General features: G+C 40.6%; 1 protein-coding gene across 12 annotated transcripts in view; it reads left to right on the top strand.

Moving 5' to 3' along the window:
* Window positions 1-21,725, top strand: part of LOC102295774 (zinc finger protein 91-like) — a 55,878-nt gene that overhangs the window by 20,779 nt on the left and 13,374 nt on the right. For 4 of the 12 annotated variants that reach the window (XM_042216117.1, XM_042216116.1, XM_042216115.1 and 1 more), the window contains exons 2-4: window positions 2,135-2,274; window positions 2,425-3,609; window positions 20,818-21,582. In XM_042216117.1, the coding sequence (XP_042072051.1) occupies window positions 2,257-2,274; window positions 2,425-3,609; window positions 20,818-21,582 (1,968 nt within the window). In that variant the 5' untranslated portion in view covers window positions 2,135-2,256. Of the gene's footprint in view, window positions 1-2,134; window positions 2,275-2,424; window positions 3,610-5,730; window positions 7,827-12,826; window positions 13,157-17,338; window positions 17,445-20,817; window positions 21,583-21,725 lie in introns of those variants that run through there. The other 8 variants (XM_042216119.1, XM_042216118.1, XM_042216122.1 and 5 more) reach the window with 8 other exon arrangements.

Here is a 21,725-nt window from a genome sequence, read left to right as displayed (position 1 = left end):
TGCATCCTCTGCACACGGCCATAAACAACCAGAGGAGTCTGTCAGTGACAGGTTGCTTCTCCCAAAGTCAAAGACCAGCAGACTTTTGTCCCACACGCCATCAGACTGTTTAACTGCTCGCTGGAGGGGAGAGGGAGGGCAAACGGGGACAAAGGAGGGGGGAACAAGTAGCTGTAGTGCCTTTTCACTGTGCAATAGTTTTTAATAACCAACGGTGTAATAGACTCACAATAATGTGCCGTTCCCTTGTATTCTTATTCCTATTTATTCTATTTATCCCTTTTGTATTCTCTGTATTTATATATGTGTATATGTGGTATATTTCTGCTCACATTCTGCAACTTCTGTCGGTGCTGTGCTACTGGAAACTGGATTTCCCGGAGAAACCCACCCGAGTGATAAATAAAGTTCCATCTAATCTAATGTAATCAGTGCAGGGCTTTGTATCTACCACTCTGCTGTGATATAACGAGCGGTCACGGTAACGTGGCTTTCCGTTGCCCTGGAGCTCCACCCATTTGTAGTTAGAGCAACAGAAGATGCCTGGGACAGTTCAGCCATGACTTTAAACTGCTCCTGCTCATACATGCTTTGAACCATCTTGTCACACTGAAGTGGACGCACAACGAGATATCATAGCGTGGCTCAAGCACGTTCATCACAGTTTAAACCCCTTGTATTGCACAACAGAATACGGCCTCCCGTCTGCAGCTAAACACCCCGATAGCTTTAGTAATAGCTTTAACCCGGTCGGATCGGGCAGCAAAAGGCTGCTTAAATGCCGCAAACTCCTCTGCTCCACCACTTGGACCGCTGCTGACCTTAACTATCGCTTGACAGACTAATCACGCGCACCATACACATACTTTTTTTTCTCGAATCTTCGGATCACGTGCGTACCGAACCGTGGAGTGGGATCGGTTTGGATTTCGGATCAACCGTGATCCGTTGCACCACTAGCATTTACTGTCGTGAGTGTGGAAAGACCATGCCTGGCAATTCTGTATTCGTGACTCTTAATTGAAACGCTGAAAAAGCACAGTGTATCCAGAAAACAATTACCGTATATGTTGTGATAAATGCATTGTCCAAGTGCCCCAACTCCCCACTGCCTTTCAGTGGCAGGCAGCAGCAAGCAGGTTGTCGGAGGAGGCCGATGTGGTGACTAAGTTTAACATTGTCTACAATATTACCTAAAACTGCCAAAGCAGTTTAAGCATAAGCACTTTTTCAGTAACATATCTTTCTTGTAGAGCAGTGTTCCAAATAAAGAACTTTGTGTTGACAAGATTGTTAGTTAATCATTTACAAATCAATGTTGTCTGTAAGCACAGCAATTTAAAGAAAAAGTCACAGTTAAAACTGCGGTGTTCAACGATGTGGTTGAAAAATTGTGGTGCACCTAAGAAAAAAAGTTAGGCACACCAGGGCAACCTTGGCAAAAAGTTAGTCTAGAGTCTTCCTGTTAAAGAGCCAAGAGCCTTTCTTTCCACTTCCTCCATGTAAAGTTTGGCTACAATGGGACACACTGGGGAGCTCACAGCACATCCATGTTTGTGTCTGTAGAAACCCTCGTTGTATTTAAAATATGTGGTGGTAAGGCAGAGGTCTAACAGTGTGCAGACCTGATCAGGGTGAAGCTGGTTCTGGTTTTAAGGAGCTGTCTTGATGTAGTTGTTTCCTGACAGTCTCCACTGCCTCGGTTGGAGGTATACAAGTGAAAAGTGAGACCACATCAAAGGACACTCTGGTTTCATCTGGATCAAGTGTAAGTTTGTGGACCTTGTTGGTGAAGTCAGCAGAGTTTTTGATGTGATGGGGTGTGTTCCCCACAAGGGGAGCTAGGATGGTGATGAGGTGCTTGGAAATGTTGTAGGTGGCTGAGTTTATGCTGCTACCAATGAGCCTGAGTGGGACTCCTTCTTTGTGTGTCTATGGAAGTTCATATATACAGGGTGCAGCATCCCCTGGGTAAAGGTGGTGGTATGCAGGGAGCTCAGTGGCTTTTTTCAAGTTCTTGTTGCAGCTGATGACTTTCTTTTTGTAGCTGCTTCTGGGGTTTCACCTTGAAGCTTCATAGGTATTGTTGTCACTGAGTGTAGTAATGTTTATTTGCTCTGCTTCTTCTTGTCAGGGATAAAATACATATCTATACTTTTGTGTCCCAGCTGAGTAACAGGAGGAGAAGAGTCTGGTGGAGCAGCAGAGGAACAGTTTCAGCCATTTGGACTCAGCTCAGCCACTACAGAGGAAACAATGACTTCAACGCAGGAGGTGAGAAAAGTATGACAGTTACACTGTTATTGAAACTGTGTGCACAGCTGGTGTTTGTTGACATCTTTGATTCCACTAATGGAGTCAGTTTCAGTTTGTTCCACGACTGCATTTCACTCACTGCCTCTATTTGTATCTCTGTCACTGCAGGACCAACATGGAGCGAGAAGTCAGCGCTCTCAGGAGGCCGACAAACCTCACCGAAGAACTGGAGAGAAAATATACAGCTGTGAAGAGTGTGGGAAGGATTTTACCCAGTCTGGGAGCTTAAAAACACACCAACTCATCCACAGTGGAGTTAAACCGTACAGGTGTGACTTGTGTGGAAAATGTTTTACCCAGAAAGGACACTTAAAAGCACACCAACTCATCCACAGCGGAGTTAAACCATATAGCTGTGAGTTGTGTGAAAAATCTTTTAACCAGCCTGGAAGCCTAAAAAGACACCAACTCATGCACCGTGGAGTTAAAGCATACAACTGTGAGTTGTGTGGAAAATATTTTAGTCAGAAAGGATATCTAAAAACACACAAACTAATTCACAGTGGAGTTAAAGCGTACAACTGTGAATTGTGTGGAAAGTCTTTTACCTATCCTAGAAGCTTAAAAACACACAAACTAATTCACAGTGGAATTAAACCATACAGCTGTGAGTTGTGTGGAAAGTCTTTTACCCAAGCTGAAAGCTTAAAAACACACAAACTCATCCACAGTGGAATTAAAGCATACAGCTGTGAGTTGTGTGGAAAGTCTTTTACCCAAGCTGGAAGCTTAAAAACACACCGAATCATCCACAGTGCAGTTAAAGCACACAGATGTGACTCGTGTGGAAAGTCTTTTACCCATTCTCAAAGCTTAAAAACACACAAACTCATCCACAGTGGAGTTAAAGCATACAGCTGTGAGTTGTGTGGAAAGTCTTTTACGTATCCTAGAAGCTTAAAAACACACAAAAACATCCACAGTGGAGTTAAACCATACAGCTGTAATCAGTGTGGTAAAACTTTTGCTCAAAGTAGCAACTTACAATGTCATCTAGTTACCCACTCTGGAATTAAGGCGTACAGCTGTGACATTTGTGGGAAAACTTTCAGCACGCCAGGGAACCGCAATGTTCACTTACGGATTCATACCGGACAGGATGTTTTCTGCTGTGATCAGTGTGGGAAACTGTTTACAACAGCCACACACTTACAAAGCCACATGCTTACCCACACTGAGGAGAGACCATATAAATGTGACCTGTGCAATAAGGCTTTTAAATCTCCACGTCACCTGAAACTCCACCAAGAGATCCACACCAGAAAGAAACTCTACAAGTGCAGTTACTGTGAGGTATGTATTTATCTTTTAATTTTAGCCTGACTGTTTGGAACTACTCTGCTCATTCAATTTGTTAACTTTCTGTAATAACTCCTTAGTAATTCTACTGCATATAAAAGCAGTGCTTATTGGATTTTAGTCTCAGCTATTATTTATTTCTTCCATAGTCATAAAACCAGTAAGTAATAACTCTTCTGTAGTCACAATCTCCCCATTCTCCGATAGTTAAGACTGCTACAATTTGGCCAGTGTTAGATGACTTATTATCTTCTTTACTAAAATGGTAAATGGCCTGTATTTATATAGCGCTTTTACTAGTCCCTAAGGACCCCAAAGCGCTTTACATATCCAGTCATCCACCCATTCACACACACATTCACACACTGGTGATGGCAAGCTACATTGTAGCCACAGCCACCCTGGGGCGCACTGACAGAGGCGAGGCTGCCGAACACTGGCACCACCGGGCCCTCTGACCACCACCAGTAGGCAACGGGTGAAGTGTCTTGCCCAAGGACACAACGACCGAGACTGTCCAAGCTGGGGCTCGAACCGGCAACCTTACGATTACAAGGCGAACTCCCAACTCTTGAGCCACGATTGCCCCAAACTAACCACACTAACTAAAATCAGTTATTGTTGCTTTAAATTGGGAGTGAGACCGATTTGGTTGCAACTTTTCATGTGTATTTATGAAGAACATGATATAACTTTTTGCTTAGATACAGTTGTTTTTGTTTTAAATAAACTGGATGCAAAAATGAAGAATTACTTTAACCTGCATGTCCTGAACCAGAAGCTGGTCTTGAGTCTCTCTGTTCTTGACTGGATGGCGTGGAGCAACGGTTTGTTGCTGGGATGGACTGGGTCCTTCAGTGTCTGAGCTGCTCTGGACCAGCATCTCCTGGTGTAAATGTCCTGTAGGGAGAGGAGAGGAGTCCTTCAACAGCAATCTAATATATAAATCTGCCATCCTTAGTACAGCCGTTCCCATACCAGGATGAGATGCTCTGTGTGAGGATGCTCTCCACAGGGGCTGAATCGAAAGTTCTGAGGATCGCTGGACAGACACCGAACTTCCTCAGTTGTCAGAAGTTGTACAGGCGCTGGCTAGCCTTTTTGTATGTGGGCAGACAATGTCATATCTGAGGAGATGTGGACACTGGGATACTTACACCAACCTCCTTGATGTTGCAGACGTTCAGCTGGATGTGGTTATCCTAACACCACAATGACAGATTCTTCATTTCCTCCATGTAGGCCGCCTCATCGTTGTTGGAGATGGCACCCAACACCACTGTGTCGTCAGTAGATCACAATGGTATTGGAGCTATGAGTGGCCACGCAGTCTGGAGTATAGACAGAGTAGAGCAGTGGCGAGAGAACACACCCCTGTGTTCTCTCGCCACTGCTCTACTCACATAGTTACCCTGTTTCCTGTCCACATGGCTGAGAGTGGTGTGCAGGATATGGACGATGACGTCCTCTGTGGATCTGTTGGGTTGGTAAGCAAAGTGGAGTGGATCTGTGGTATTTGTGGTGGAGAAGGAGATGATGTTTTTCCGCAGCCTCTCAAACACCTTCATTACCACCAAAGTCAGTGAAACTGGCCGGTAGTCATTCAGGCATGAGGGCTTGTTGTTCTTGGGCGCAGGGATGATTGTGGATCTCTTGAAGCATGTGGGGGCCACAGACTTTGCCAGGGACTCACTGAAAATGGAAGTGAGCTTACTTGCTAGCTGGTCCACAGAACAGACACAGCAGATGGCCGGTGATGCTATCTGGCTTAGCCGCTTTCCTTGTGTTCACTCTCAGCGACGCGTGGACGGCGTGCTTTACGATACGGATCACCGGTCCCTTGCCGTTGACGTCACCGTCCTCTGTTGTAAGGCAGTAGTTAGCATTAACCACCTGGCTAACCTCGAAACTGGTGTAGAACGCGTTCAGCTCATTGGTAAATGCAGAGTCTGCATTGATCGGCGCAGTGTCTCTGGCTTTGTAATCTGTGATGGTGCTTAATCCCTTCCACATGCTACCCAATTTCGCTGTGCAAGAAACTGCACAATGACAATAAAAGTTCTAAAAATGTTGAAGGAATTCCCCGACTTACACTGTCTTTGTGTTTTTGTTTAGAAGCAGAGCGACACAGATGGATCCAGTTCTCGACCCTGTTGTCACTGTGGTGGTGGGAAAGACTTTCGTTGTGACCTTTGTGGAAAAACTTTCATTCGGCAACAAAGCCTAAAAATACATCAGCGTAGACACACTGGAGACAAAATGAACTACTGCAAAGAATGTGGGAGAGGCTTCCCCACATCAAGTGCATTAAAAAAGCATGTACTCATTCACAGTGGAGTCAAAAAGTACGTCTGTGACCAGTGTGGCTCATCCTTCACCACTGCAGGTGAGCTTAAAGTGCATAAACGAGTCCACACAGGAGAGAAACCATACAAGTGCAGACACTGTGACAGAAGCTTCTCACGATCGAGCAGTCATAACCTTCATGAACGTACACACATGGAAGAGAACTTCAGCTGTGACCAATGGCATCAGCGTGATCATGCAGGACTGAAATCACCGGATCACAATGATTCTGCAGAGACAGAAAGATCCTCTTCTGGTTTCAGGGTCAGACTTAAAAACCTTGAGATCAGGCTCCACAGAGTTCATCTAGAGTCTCCTGTAAAGAGTGCAGCTGATGTCACACTTGGATGTTATGAGGTAGCTCTGATTTCTGGACCGGCAGTGAATAATCCTGGATCTTAAATTTGGGAATCTGCAAGCATAGACATGAAAATCAAGGTTTTCTCCCCTGAGGGATTTAATGCTCTAAATTTCTATCCCTGTTAAATGTTAATCTTTTTTCAATTAAAACACAATAGTGTTTAGTAGTTGTACTTTTTAAAGTAATATAAACGCTATGTGAATATGTTTTTTGTTTTTAGCCAAACTTATATTGTACCAAATATCAGTGTATGGCTATATACATCCGTTTCTTTCATTTCAACTTTCTTAGTTTTTTTTTTAATAAACTTGTTTTTCATCTATTTATCTTATGTGTTACCTCAGTTAAATTTGAATGGTTTTTCATATTTAAACTTGTGCTTTGGTAATCCCTGTTCTTAAATCCATTTCTTTCAAAACTCCAAATCATTTCACACCAGTTCCTGCAGTGACTAGTACAGGATTTTACATTTAAAAGCTGCAAAGTATTTTCTCCCTTCCTGATTTTTATGTGCGTTACAATTAAGTGCTTTAGTTCATTAAACAGACTTTGAAAAACAAAATGTTTGTATGTATTAAGGGAAATAAATATAGCCAAGCAGTCTGAATAAATCATAAATGCCAAAGCCTATCTTAGGGGTAGTATTAGTTCATATACCACAATGCAGAAAAAGGCATCAACTTGATTATGAAGCAGTTCTAAGTGAACGTGTACTCATCAGAGTGTAGTAATACAGATAGGAAGATGGCAGGATTTTTAGATAAGCACTTTTTGTATCGTTATCAGAGAATCCAAGGGAAGCATTAAATACCCCAGTGACTGAGGAGGAAGTGCCACTTGCTATCAGTTCTTTTAAAGGAGGAAAAGCATCAGCACTTGTTGGTTTCTGCTCAGAATTTTATTAAAAAACTACATCATCTTCTTGCCAGATCATTGACGGATATTTTTTTAGACTTTTTTAAGAATGAATGTCTTTCCCCAACACTTAGACAGGCTAATATTTCGTTAATTTTAAATAAAAATTAATCACCAGATAGGTTTGGATCATATAGGCGGATCAGCCTCATCAATGTCGATTCTAAATTACTCTCTAAGCTATTAGCGATGAGACTGGGGGGCATTCTCCCATTGCTTATAAACCCTGATCAAACAGCTTTGTCCACAATCATTTCTCATTTATAAATATTAGACGATTGTTAAATATTATACAATATTCGAATCAGACAAAATATATGGCTTATGTTATATCTTTAGATTCTGAAAAGGCATTTGACGGAATCGAGTGGACATGCTTTTCTTTACCGTATTACAAAGATTTGACTTAGGCAAGGGTTTTATTGGATGGATTAAAACTCTACAAACCTCAGCAAGCCTATGTTATAACAAATGGTGTACAATTATCAGCCTTCCTGATCGTTGGGGCGATCGGGAAGGCAAACTCCCAACTCTGGCGGCTCAAGAGTTGGGAGTTCGCCTTGTAATCGGAAGGTTGCCGGTTCGAGCCCCGGCTTGGACAATCTCGGTCGTTGTGTCCTTGGGCAAGACACTTCACCCGTTGCCTACTGGTGGTGGTCAGAGGGCCCGGTGGCGCCAGTGTCCGGCAGCCTCGCCTGTGTCAGTGCGCTGTGGCTGTGGCTTGCCATCACCAGTGTGTGAATGGGTGGATGACTGAATGTGTAAAGCGCTTTGGGGTCCTTAGGAACTAGTAAAGCGCTATACAAATACAGGCCATTTACCATTTCCCACTCCAAAAGAGATATGAGGCATCTTTGCATTAGCACTTGAACCTCTGCTGAGGCCATTCGCCAAGATACGCATGGCATAACAGTGGGTGGAGCAAATCATAAAACTGGATTGTATGCTGTCGATATTTTGTTGTTCTTATTAAAACCAGAACTATCAATATCAGACATTATGTCTATTATATGTAAGTTCAGCTGGTTCTCTGATTCCAGAATTAATTTAGGGAATTCAGAGGTTATGCCGCTGGGTGATCAGGTTAACTCTCTGACAGATATTTGCAATTTTCAATGGTCCTCTTGCGGTCTCACATACCTTGGGCTAAAAATTCTTAAAGACCGATGGAAACTGAACTTGTCCCCAGTTCTCATTGGGGGGGAAAAAAAAAAAGATTTGGACAGATGGCAAAGTTTGCTGCTTTCTCTTTAGGAGCCATGTGAGCCTAATTAAAATCAACATTCTCCCTTGTTTGTTATATCCAGTACAAATGTATGGGCTCAAATTGTGGTCGTAAGTATTTTGTACTTGTAAAAAGAATTTGTGTGTAAAAAAGATTTTTGTGTGGACTGGCAGTTCCAAAGAGCGCCCCTCCGACAGCCAAACCCATCCATTCTCTGATTGGATAGTTACATTTGTGATTGACATGACATTGGCCAATCAGATGAAAGGAAGAAAAATAGGGTCAAAATTTGTACTTTTAACTTGAAACTTGAGTGCAGAGTTTCACACGTATTTTTTTGACTAAGTCGACACTATTAAACCCGGTTCTTTGATCCCCATGATAGAACGGAGAAAACCCGACTCAGGAGTGGTCAAAACATTTATGATCCTTTATTCAATCACCTTCCGGAAGAGAGAGCCCTGCACAGCCCAAAGCCAGCTCTAGCATTTAGAAGCTAAAATGTGTCTCATATAGGTGTTATTTTGGTCCTTTACACGCCACACATAGTTTCGATAAAAACAACTGCTTGTATGTTACTAGTTCCGCTTTTTCTGTCTGGTTTCCTGTATTTTATTAATATGCCTCTGCAGCTCCACACTAAACTTCCTGTTTTTCAGTCTGGCTGAGCACTTGGTTTATGAGTCAAAACTGGCCTTGCTTTACAAGCCTTTATTATTAAAATGCATAAAACAATATAATCATAAAATAAGTGCTAAAAATATATATTTAACAACACACAAAAATCTTTTTTACACACAAATTCCTTTTACACATACAAATCCTGATTTACAAGTACAAAATATTTCTGACCACAATTTGAGCCCATACAAATGCTACCTCTATGGATAACCCAGAATGTTTCTCGGGATATAGAAAAAGGTTTTTCAAAATATATCTGACATGGAAGAAACCTGGATTAGAAATTAGACTCTTACAATTGCCTACACATAGGAGAGGCATAGGTTGTCAAATTTAATTTTCTATAAATGGTCAGACCATACCCGTTTGTTTTTATGGAAGTGGTTACATGGTTATCTCAATTTTGATTCCCTCCTAGACTCTTGGTCTGCTTCACCTTTTTAACTTTGGAGCCTATTTGTCTGTAACAAAAAGAAACTTTTTCCAGCTAATCAATCTAATCTTGTTCATTCCAAAGTTTCACAATCTGCAGAAACAGCTACGTATGATGATTTGGAGACATTTCTTATTAAGCAAAAAGACAACTCATTTTATTTCTGCCTTTTATTCTTTACTATATGCTCATAGTAGCAGCACACTGAGTGTTATGGGAGGGGGATCTTAATAATGAGTATACAGAGGAGGCTTGGAAAGGAGCCATTAACATAGCTACATCTACTTTTACTTGCAACCGCTTACCAAAAACCCAATACAAAAATTTACACCACCTATATATAGCTCCTAATGTTTTGCATAAGATTACACCTCAGTTTTCCCCCTTCTGTATCAAATGTCAAAATGAAACTTGTATCCTTGTCCATTACCTTTGGGAATGCAAATTAATCGAACAATTTGGAGTTCTATATCTCAAGTACTGAGTAATATTTTTAAGAATGGGATCCAAAAGGACCGTGGATATTTTCTTCTTGGTTCACTTTCAAAAGAATGAACATTAACTTACTTGCAGCATAAACTATGTGATAAACTGTTACTGTTAGCTGTTTTCAGGTGCCTCCAGGTAATTAGGAAGTGAGCACCAAGGATGAGAGTTCACTCTTGTAGTTTGTTTTTTAAATCTGTGGGTGAATAGGTAGTTTTTTCTTTTTCCTCATAGTTTCTTTTTATCCTCTTTTCCCCATATGTGTAATTGTAAATGTAAGGACTTTAACTGTATGCGATTCCCTTTCTTTTGCTTCTTTGTTATGTTTTTGTGTTTGTTCGGATGATAAATAAAAACTGTTGAATCACAAACTCACCTGAACTGGATCCTATAATTTTTATTTTTGTGTCATTTCTTGTAGATTGGTTTACCCGAATGTAGAATCTCTCTGTCATGGTTTGATCAGTAAACCTCATCCAGCTGGCTGCACTGAGAGGGAACCTGCTATACTGTGCATGTATTGAATTTTCCATTTGATGCTGTTGAATTCTTCCTTATTTTGTTGTATCCCTTTACGGACATGTAAAGAAAATCATTGTTGAGCTAATGCACGGTTTACTTCTGATCTATCTAAACTTCTCCATGAGCAGAACATGGCGTGGGCCAAAGCCCGGAGAACTAACCTCCACACTGATCGGCTGTTTTTCAAGCAGCTGTGTGACACGTGCACAGTTGTCATTAGAAAAGTCAAAGGTGATCATTTTCTTACAGAGACAACAATCTCAATCACACAATCTCAATAACCCCTTAAAGATTCGGGAGACATTAAAATTATCTGGTAATAAAACTGTTGGTCGGCTTAATGAACATTTTATGATGTTATAAGAAATAAATGTAAAATTACATAAAAGGTTCTGACTGTATAGTTTCTTTGTTTTTTACTGTAGTTGTAAAAATTTAAGTTTTTATATTGGAAACTTTTGTGTCATCTAATTGTTTACAACATTTAACCTGATCACTAGTGATGTGTCCTGTGTGTCGAAGCTTTGAAGAGTGTCGGGTAATCTCGGGGGAGTTTATGTGAAGCGCGTATCGAGGCTCGCTTTGATTACGTATGTAGTGACGTTCGAGGCCTCGTGGGCAGTCCGTAACACGTGACTCACCAGTTTGCACCAGATTCGAATTAAAATGGGCAGCAAAACACAGCTGATTTCCCATCACACTGTTGTGCTACATAGTTACTTGACCATTTCTTCTTTGATGGAACCAGCAAGGAAGAGATTTTTTTAAATCTCATCTCTCCTAATAAAGTATGCACACAGTAATAAATATAACAAATGATAAGCACCATAATATAAATAAACAACACCACAGATCCTATAATCTGATTTCTGTCTTTTAGTTTACTAAAACGTGAAGCGCCACACGCTAGTTTGTGTCATTATCCAGATGTACATAAGCATGATGGCACAGTTACACAATCACACTAAAACTCGGTGCTGATAGTTTCGACTTTCTCTTTTGTATTAGACATACTGAGACAATATTTGGGATAAATAACCATGAAAACTATTTATTTATTCAGTTTAGAGGTTTACAAATCACATTATTATGATTAAAGAGCCTGTTTCACTTGAATCGTCCACTTGATGGCGCAGTAGAGTCGACCAGTTGGATGGAAAGCTTCAGTTCATCACTTCCCCAATACTTGCACTACCTATGTGACCAAACATCTGACATTTATAGCACCTGAGTGGAGGAGGCACATAAACACAGACACTAAAACTCACGTATCCCACCATGACTTGTCAAGCAAAGTATTACCTTGAATCTCAAGCAGTACTGACAGACTATCCACATTTTCTCCATTTCTAACAGCTTTTAGTCTTTATTATTCCAGTGATCTCTCCTCCTTTGATCATTTTCCTCAATGGAGAATAACTGAAATACCTCCTCCTCCTTTCTACTCACCCACTATTTTCCTTTACATGACTTCCTTTTAACAAACCATTTGCAATTTAAGTGTTTTATTCTTTTGTTCTGCATTTTTAAATTTTATACACAAACTCCCGTCTCGGAGCACCTTAGCTAGCTCCACATCAGATTATGCCAAAACACCCACCTAAATTCAAACTGCTTGTCTCACAAAAACTCCACCTATTGTCCCACTCAAACCATCTATCCTCCCTAGAGCAGCCCAACAAGTCTTCACAGGTCCCAGTTTATAGCCAGCCCAATTCAGTCTCGAATATATGTTGAAAATACGTCATAACTTTGAGTCACAAACTGACACTGAGCCTCTTCAGTAAATCCAGCAGCTTTTTAACATCATTAGAAGTGTTTGAGCTGCTGCAGATGTTTGTAAATCTGACCCTAAATGTTCCTTCTTCTTGAAAATTCAAACTAATGAATTGATATTCATTAGTTTGAATTAAGGGATTTAACAGGTTGTTATTGTTTATATGAGCTCCATAAAACAACAGGGTTAGAACACATTGTGAAGAAGTAAAATGTTTGTTTTGTAGTCCATCTTCTGCACATTGTAGTTTCACCAGCCGGACATGCGGCGTCACATCGTTAAAGAGAGACGAGTGTAAAGCTGTTCATATTCTCAGCACCGCTCTTCCCTCTGAGTCATTAGCAATTCTCCTTTCCACAATGACGTTTTCATCGAGGCCAAGGAAGAGGGGTTAGGAAAAGGAGATAGGAAGTACTTTTGAATAGCACCTCACGTAGTTACATGTGTACAGCTGTGTCACGTGACCGCACAGCAACAAACAACGTCAAAAAGCAGGAAGAAGGGGGCGGAGCAAAGTGTGTGTGCGGGAGAGGAGTCGAGCAGAGAGAGCTGCTTTTTCACGAAACGTGAGTAAAGTAGTGAACTTAGAGGAGAGAAACAAACTGAAGTATCGATCATAAACCACTACCAACGTCCTGATCGATATCTGCATCGATCTGCCCACCCTTGTCTCCTGGATCGTAGCTGAGATCAGCGTGAACCACGTGGGTCTCTGCTCCCTGATCTGTTTCCTGTGTTTGGAAAGAGTTGCAGCTTCATCGCGGAGTTTCTCTCGGTTTGTGGGCTCATCTAAAGGTAAGCACCGAGCTAACTTTACTGTGAGTTCAGTTCATGTTGAGTTTAGCTCCTGAATGAGGTCTTCTGCTGCTCTCCTCGGTGTCTGTTCACAGTTTATTGTGAACACGTTGAGAGAAGAGTGAGAGAGTGTTTGGAGAAAAACACCTGCTAACCATTAGCTCAGCACGCTGGGAGAAGTTGAGCGTTTGCTGGCAGAAAGTTGGAACCTTTAGCTGCACTGCGTAAATTCTTTACGCTCAACGAGATAGGGTTGTTTAAAGGCTGCTTTGCTTTATTTTTAATTTGTTAGGTTAGGTTAATCATATCTGTAACCACCTTGTTGTTCTTTGTTTTTAAAGTGTTCCTGCAACTGCAGCATACATGCTAAGCTAGCTGTACCACGTTACTTCCGCGCATTGCATTGTGGGTACGAGTGGCAACAAAATCAAAACATCAACAAATCATTAATTCCGCGGTTTTAATCCCTACTTGCATTTTATTTGCCCCAAAAACAGTTATGTACAAAGTCCGTACGAAGATAGTTTCCAAAAAGGCAAAAAATCAAGTATGAGGAAAAATCAAAGGAGTGAAAGGGTCAGACCCATACAAGCATACAGAGTGGAGTAGGGGCGTCAGCCTGCTGCCCGACTTTTATCACGCACATATTTACTATTATATGGTCCTAAGTGTGAGTTCATACACTCACAAAATGTTTAGTAACTTCAGATCCCTGCAACAAACCCAAGTCCAGTTTACTTTGGTAATTTGGACTATTCCATTTCACAGCTGTTGTTAAAATGTTTTCTTTATCTCCTGTACAGGCCAACGCAATCTAATTTTTGTTTCAGGTTGTAGTGTTACACAACTTTTTCAGATCTAATAAAAATAAAATAGGTGTTTCGTAATTCGGTCAATTTATTGTCTTTATATGTAACTGGCATTATTGTTTCATTCTATTATAGAATCTTATGAGAAAGATGCAAAATTGTAAAAATCCATTGTGCTTTATTAGCTGCTTCGGTGAAGAACAAATCAACAATGCAACAAAAAAAACATATCAAAACAACTTACTGGAAAACAGTTATTCATCACTTGATTGCTTCAATACAACACTTGGACACATATATGCGGGACTTTTTGTGGCTGTATTGATATCGCTCTCTCTCTTAACCGATCAAATCTGGCTATGGTAGCAGCTTTAACCTGTATGACCAGGTTGATAGAGGGCGCCAGTCTGGATCACATTCCAGCATTTTGTAGGCTGGTTTTCCTACAAAATACAACAAACATTAGCCCGCAAAGCTACAGTGAACAAAGTAGCATAGCAACGAATTCAATTCCAAATAAATATAAGACTTAACCTAGACGTAACCTACATCAACAATTATGTTATGATAAATTACGTAATAACTACAACAGCAGATTAGGGCTGCCACAAACGATTATTTTGATAGTCGACTAGTCACCGATTATTTTTGCGATTAGTCGACTAATCAGATCATCATTCATTGGACGTACAGCTTATTGCACCAGCAGCATCTGGTCTTATATAACTATCATTAGCTTACAGCTTGAAGTGTTTGTGCTAACTAAAAATAAAGACAAGATGATAGTTTATTAAATTTTAATGAAATTTGCAGATTGTTTCGGTGAAGTTTAATAAACTCCTTGCTATCTAAAATATAACAGGACACCGGAGTATATTCTCCAGCTCTCACACTTCTGATAATCAGCTGTCTGCTTGACGTTTATTCAGCTGTGTAAAAACTATAACTTTAATCTCAGCCAAACCGATTTACTCAGGAACAAATAAAATACTAAAAAAGCCAAACAATAACATTTTTAAGTTATCTAAGTGACTTATATATATGTTTAACCTGACTAGCGAAAGACGGCGGTGGGTTTGAAAACGATTTGCCGGGAGTCCGGTGTTCTCACGGCTCTAGTTAGCCTTGCCCCCGGCTAGCTAACGAGCTAGTGGGTAACAGACGTCTCCGAAAACGTCGGAGCGCTTTTGAAAATATGTGGTGTCTGATAAACTGAGCAGATATTTGAGGTTTACACAGCTACATTCTCGCCTGAAAATATGTTAAACGTTTATTTTGTGACCCAGAAAGAATAATAAGAGTAAAGTTAAAACTAACTAGCTGCCGCCATTGTTGACAACTGCGCTGGGCTGCGCTATGAATTCTGGGACACAGCTTCTTCTTCTTCGGGGTTTAACGGCAGCTGGCATCCTTGTACATGCAGTGCTGCCTCTTCAGTTTCGTGTATTACACTCTTAAATCTACTACTCTATTCCTGCTCCTTTGTGATCTTACAAAGCTTCAAACGAGCGTCGACTATTAAATTCAGTCGTCGACTGATTTTAATAGTCGAATTAATCGTGACTAGTCGACTAATCGGGCAGCCCTATTAGAGACTGACTTTGTGGAAATGCTTGGAGCAGACTAACTGTGAGCTGGAGTGTTCTGGGACGTTATATTTGGTCTTTGAATGGCTGCAATCCAGGCCATCCGTCGCCTCTTTGTTACTTCGGAAACATGGCTGAACAATTTCTCTTCAACGACGTAATCCGATAACAACCGATCTCTTTACCCGTCGGCTTCCCGTGGCTGTCATGCGACCGGCTATTGCAGTTAATAATACAACAGCTTCTTGTCCTTATTTGTTTCTTTTTATCGCTGTGTGACTGATTTCATATGAAAAATTTCAATCTCTATTAGATTATGATAGAAAAAATGGTGATTTGGCCTAGCACATGCACACCCCACATACCTTGAAACATTAGTTTTAGAGGCCCAAAACACCCAACCGAACCATTTAATTTTTGTTAAATTAAAGACTAATTATGTCTTGGGTTTTAACTATTTAATAATAAAGAAGGAAACATCACAAAAAGCACTTAAGGTCACTTAAGGTCATGAAAATTATTTTCAATTCCTTGACACATCCACCTTATTTATTGAAAGTATCGGTATCAGCGATACTGGCCCATATCTACTTGTTATCGGATCAATACCAAAATATGCATCTTATTGCTAGCGGTGGGGATTAGTCAGGGCTCTAGAAACGAATTGGTTGGATATTCGATCTAATTTCTCAATGGTGTGACTAATCCTAGGTCGTCCAAGTAAAAAGGTCGCCTGTGGTCAATGACAGACAACGTACTGCCCATATATTGTGATCTAAACCAATCAGAGATAGTCTAGGGCAGAACCTCTAAGATGTCCATGCCCAAGGTATGGATATTGAGATGATCAATTCCAAGCCTTTATGGCATTTTTAATTTAATCTTCCTTTTTATTTTATATATCTTGAGATGTTTAAATTTCAGCTCAGTGAAGCACTTTAAGCACAAGAACTTCTTCAATGGTGTATTTTTTGGACTATAAGGCAGACTTAAAATCCTTTAATTTTCTCAAAAGTGTGCCTTATGTATGAATTCTGGTTGATAAGTGAAACTTTTTTCAACTTATTCTTCTTGCTTCCTCCACTTCCATACCATTGATTCATTAATGTTCAATTCTCTTGCAGCTGCTCTATTTCCATGTTCTCCTGGGTGACTGATAGAGTTTGCTTCATAAGCAGAGTCTTTTAAAAGATGCCATTTTGGGGGCCTTACACACACAACAGAGTATTATTATGTTGAAGCACAATACGTATCACTCCGCGAGGATCCTGACTGTGGTAGCCATAATGCTCTGACAATCCATCAAGCGGTGCAGCTTTGTGGACACTGTTTTTCAACAGTGTCCACTGCCTCACTGTGGTTTGATCTGAATCAAGTGTAAGTTTGTGGACCTTGTTGTTAAAGTCAGTGGAGCTTTTTATGTGGGTGTGGGGTGTGTTCCCCACAAAGGGTACTAGGATGGTAGTAATGTGCTGGACAATGTTGTAGGTGGCTGAGTTTATGCTGCTACCAATGAGCCTGAGTGGGACTCCTTCTTTATGGATCTATGGAAGTCCATATATACAGGGTGCAGCATCCACCGGGTAAAGGTGGTGGTATGCAGGGAGCTCAGTGGCTTTTTCCCTTTCAACTTCTTGTAGGCAACTGATAACTGTCTTTTTGTAGTTGCTTCTGGGGTTTCACCTTGAAGCTTCATAGGTATTGTTGTCACTGAGTGTAGTAATGTTTATTTGCTCTGCTTCTTCTTGTCAGGGATAAAATACATATCTATACTTTTTGTGTCCCAGCTGAGTAACAGGAGGAGAAGAGTCTGGTGGAGCAGCAGAAGAACAGTTTCAGCCATTTGGACTCAGCTGAGCCACTACAGAGGAAACAATGACTTCAACACAGGAGGTGAGAAAAATATCTCAGTTACACTGTTATTGAAACTGTGTGCACAGTAGAGCAGGGCGATATGGCCAAAAAAATATGTCACACTATGTATTTGAAAATTTGAGATAACGATATAATTTCTGCGAGTCAAAATACAACTCCACAACTTTACTAGCGCAAAAAACCAAACATCCATTTATTTTCACTTAAACAAGCAGCTGTTTTTTTATGTGCATTAAAGCTATATAAATATTTAACAGTGCAAATGCAAATTTCTTGCTGAAAGTTTAACCAAAGTGCATTTCCAGTAGAAATGTGCTGACATATCCTGAGCATAACCATGTATCCACTGAAGTTAAAAAGAGGTGCTTTGCTATGTTAAACTGCAGTGTGGCAAATAAAAAAAGTCAAATTTGTATTTTTCGGACCATAAGGTGCACGGGATTATAAGGCACATTAAGCGAAACAAAGCAGTCAGATAAATCAAACCTTATTCAACTCATTCTTCTTGCTTCCTCCGCTTCTGTACCATTGATTCCTTAATGCTGTATTCTATCACAGCTGCTCTATTCCCATGTTGTTGCAGTATATTAATGACATCTCGTATTGTGGATGGATTATCTCAGTTGTTCTCCTGACTGAAGTTTGGTCCGTTTACAGCATCCTGCCATGTGATTGCATTTGTCTCTAACCATCAGGAACCCTCACGTTAACTTTTATCGAGTGGAACAAAGTTGGCGTTCATCCTTTAGCTTCACTGTTTATGTTATGCTAAGATAGCTGTGTCGCTAGCGATCACGTAGCACATCATTATATACCAGCTAGCCCAACTTCAGTAACCCTACAAACGTCACTGCTGTTTAGTTTCCTGTCTTCATTTATGTTGGAAGTGATAGCAGAGCTGTACGTTTGATTTTTTTCAGAAATCTCTCAGTCAGAACATGCTATATCATGCTTAGGTAACTAATGAAACTAGCGAGCTAACTTCCGCTAACTTCCTGTTAACTTCTAACTCCGTTAAATGTAATAAATTCTGTTTTCATGGATGCCTGGAAGTTAAACTTCATAGTTACACCTGGTAAAGCAGCAACGCTGATCATTTTATTAAAGATGAAAGAATTTAGACAGTTTTTAACTCTCAGTGATGCTGCAGTGTTGTTTGACCTGAAGCGTACGGAGTTTAGGACCCAGATTACTCCCAGATTTACGAGCACCTTAGTCCGACAAATACGGCAATAACGACGGCCCGCTTGTATGTTCTGCAAAAAATGTGCTTTGTTGTATATCTGACGGACAAACACCAAACCAGTGAAGTTGCACCATTTTTAAAAACCAATTCTGGTTCATCCGTTTCACTCAACAATCCGCTTTCTCCCTTCTCATTCTCCGTTGCCGCCGTGGTTTTTCGGCCATGTGCGAATGAAAACAAAGGCACTGCACATGCGCGCTTTACCCATATTCTGTTGCGATATTTTATTTTCTTATCGTTGCCCAAAATTTTACCGGTATTACCTTGAACGGTATAATATGGCCCAGCCCTAGTGCACAGCTGGTTGTTTTTTCAAGTTAAAGTCAGCTTTATTGTCAAAGACCATACATACAGGCCCTAAGTGTACACTAAAATTATATAAAGATAAAAAATAAAATACGAGCGTTATGTACAAGAAAATACTGTACAATTATTTATTTATTTATTTATTTATTTATTTTTGTCCCGTTTGGATCTTTAGCCATCAGAATTGTTGTCTTAAGGCCAAGATAGATGCCAAGCGGATTTATTTTACCAAGTGGATCATCATGGCCTTGCCATATTGGTCCATTTGATTGACCTTTATTATAATTATGAATTTATTTTATTTTCAGTTGCTACAAACGGGACAGACTGTACAATTATTTAAACAGCAGTGTCCAACACAATCATGGTGCAGGAGCCATACCACACAGTGATGCAGCTGGTGAGGATACTCTCGGCGGTGCCTCTGTAGAAGGTGCTCATAATTGGGGTTGAGGCTCTTGCTCTCCTCACTTTTGCAGAGGCTGTAGAGTCGTTATTAAGCTTTGCTGACATGTGACGCAGTGTTTTTTGACCAGGAGAGATCTGAGATTTGCACACCTAGGAACTTGGTGCTGCTTACCTCTATAATGGGGCGATATGGCCAAAAATATTTATCACGATATACATTTGAAAATGTGCGATAACGATATAACTGACGATATAATTAACACGAGACAAAATACTTTACAACCAATGTTCCCTCTAATTTTTCATGTGTCTGAGTGAACACACAAACTCCCTGAGCGGACACTTGGACCACTGTGAGCAACAGCAGACGTGTGCACTGTGGTCGCGCTAGTCCATTGAAGTTACATGGTTTATTAAAATAATAAAATTACAGCATTTACATTTATGTTAGACTACTTTTAATTAACTGATCGACATGGTACATTTTCCGAGCAATAGGAAAGGGTGGGGGTGTTTTTGGTTTTGTCTTTGCTCACAGGCGGAGAGCGTTTTCCTTATAAAACGCCGTTATGACCATTTTTTCCCCCCGCAGTAAACAACGACAGTATTCAGGAAGAAAACCAAACATTGCAGATATTTTTATCATAACTCTGGTTTTACGTGGCCGATCAACACAATTTAAAAACTGGTATAAAGTCCACACTTTTTCAATCAACTGTTCCGTCTGTCCTGCTCACATCTCCAATGGTTGTACATGTTGTCATTTACTTGACTTCACTGCACATCAGCCACTTTGCCAGCTAAAACACTGGTGTCGGCACATAAGGACGCTGTGATAGTGTCCTTATGTGCAGGCAGGCTATAGACAGGCTATATATGAATGTGAATCGCATTATTGGCTGGACTATGGGATAATGTGGCATTGTTCTAATCCCATACGGGAGCAGCCAGTCACTTACTGACTAACACTGCACAGGGCTTGCAAAATCGCTAGCCCGACGTCCCGGAGCTAGCGGTATCTCCGGTCGGGCGACCAAAATCTATCTCAGCCCCGCCCGCTGGGTTATCATATAGCCCGACGGGGCTCCTCCATACATAAAGAATCCACATTCACAACCAAAAACCACAAAGTTATAAGAAAACACAACGATCATATTTTCAGCACACATTGAAACAACAACATCATCAGTTGGACTCCCCATTTTTCATGAAATGAAAGATTTTCTCCAGCGATCAATATTTCTTCAGTTATGTTATTTTCATTCCAATTCTCATTGTAGCACGTCATTATAATGTGAAACTACCAACAAAATGTGGTGGCAACACACCTAGAACTTGTTTGTTGACATCTTTGATTCCACTAATGGAGTTTCAGTTTGTTCCACGACTGCATTTCACTCACTGCCTCTGTTTGTATCTCTGTCACTGCAGGACCAACATGGAGCGAGAAGTCAGCGCTCTCAGGAGGCCGACAAACCTCACAGAAGAAAGGGAGAGAAAACATACAGCTGTGATGAGTGTGGGAAGAATTTTAGTGGGGCTGGACACTTAAAAGCACACAAACTCATCCACAGTGGAATTAAAGCATACAGCTGTGAGCTGTGTGGAAAGTCTTTTACTCAGGCTGGAAGTTTAAAAACACACAAACTCATCCACAGTGGAATTAAAGCATACAGCTGTGAGCTGTGTGGAAAGTCTTTTACCCAACCTCAAGGCTTAAAATCACATCAGCTCAGCCACAGTGGAATTAAAGCACACAGCTGTGAGCTGTGTGGAAAGTCTTTTAAGACGGTTGGACACTTATATAGACACCAACGCATCCACAGTGGCTTTAAACCATACAGCTGTGATCAGTGTGGCAAAACTTTTTCTTGCAGTGAAAACTTACAACTTCATCAAGTTGTCCACACTGGAATTAAGCCGTACAGCTGCGACATTTGTGGAAAAACCTTCCGCTGGCTACTCAGCCGAAATAATCACGTACGCATTCACACCAAAAATGATGTTTACTGCTGTGATCAGTGTGGCAAAGTGTTTGTGGTATACAAAGAATTAAAGCAGCACATGTTTACCCACACTGAGGAGAGACCTTATAAATGTGACCTCTGTGATAAGGCTTTTAAAGATCCACGTTCCCTGAAATCACACCAACAGATCCACACCAGAAAAATACTCTACAAGTGCAGTTACTGTGAGGTATGTATGTATATTTTTACAGTTGCAGTTATTTTGAAGTATTATGTGAATTAAGTTTAATTTCAAAGCTAAATGAGACATGAAAACGTCATGTACAGAATATTCAGTCAAGTTTGAGACAAATCAGAATCTTTCCTGATGTT

The sequence above is a fragment of the Haplochromis burtoni genome, unplaced genomic scaffold, assembly GCF_018398535.1.
Source record: "Haplochromis burtoni strain Fernald_Lab_line unplaced genomic scaffold, NCSU_Asbu1 Contig_926, whole genome shotgun sequence".
Classification (NCBI taxonomy): Eukaryota; Metazoa; Chordata; class Actinopteri; order Cichliformes; family Cichlidae; genus Haplochromis; species Haplochromis burtoni.
This window is presented reverse-complemented; position numbering and strand designations above follow the sequence as displayed.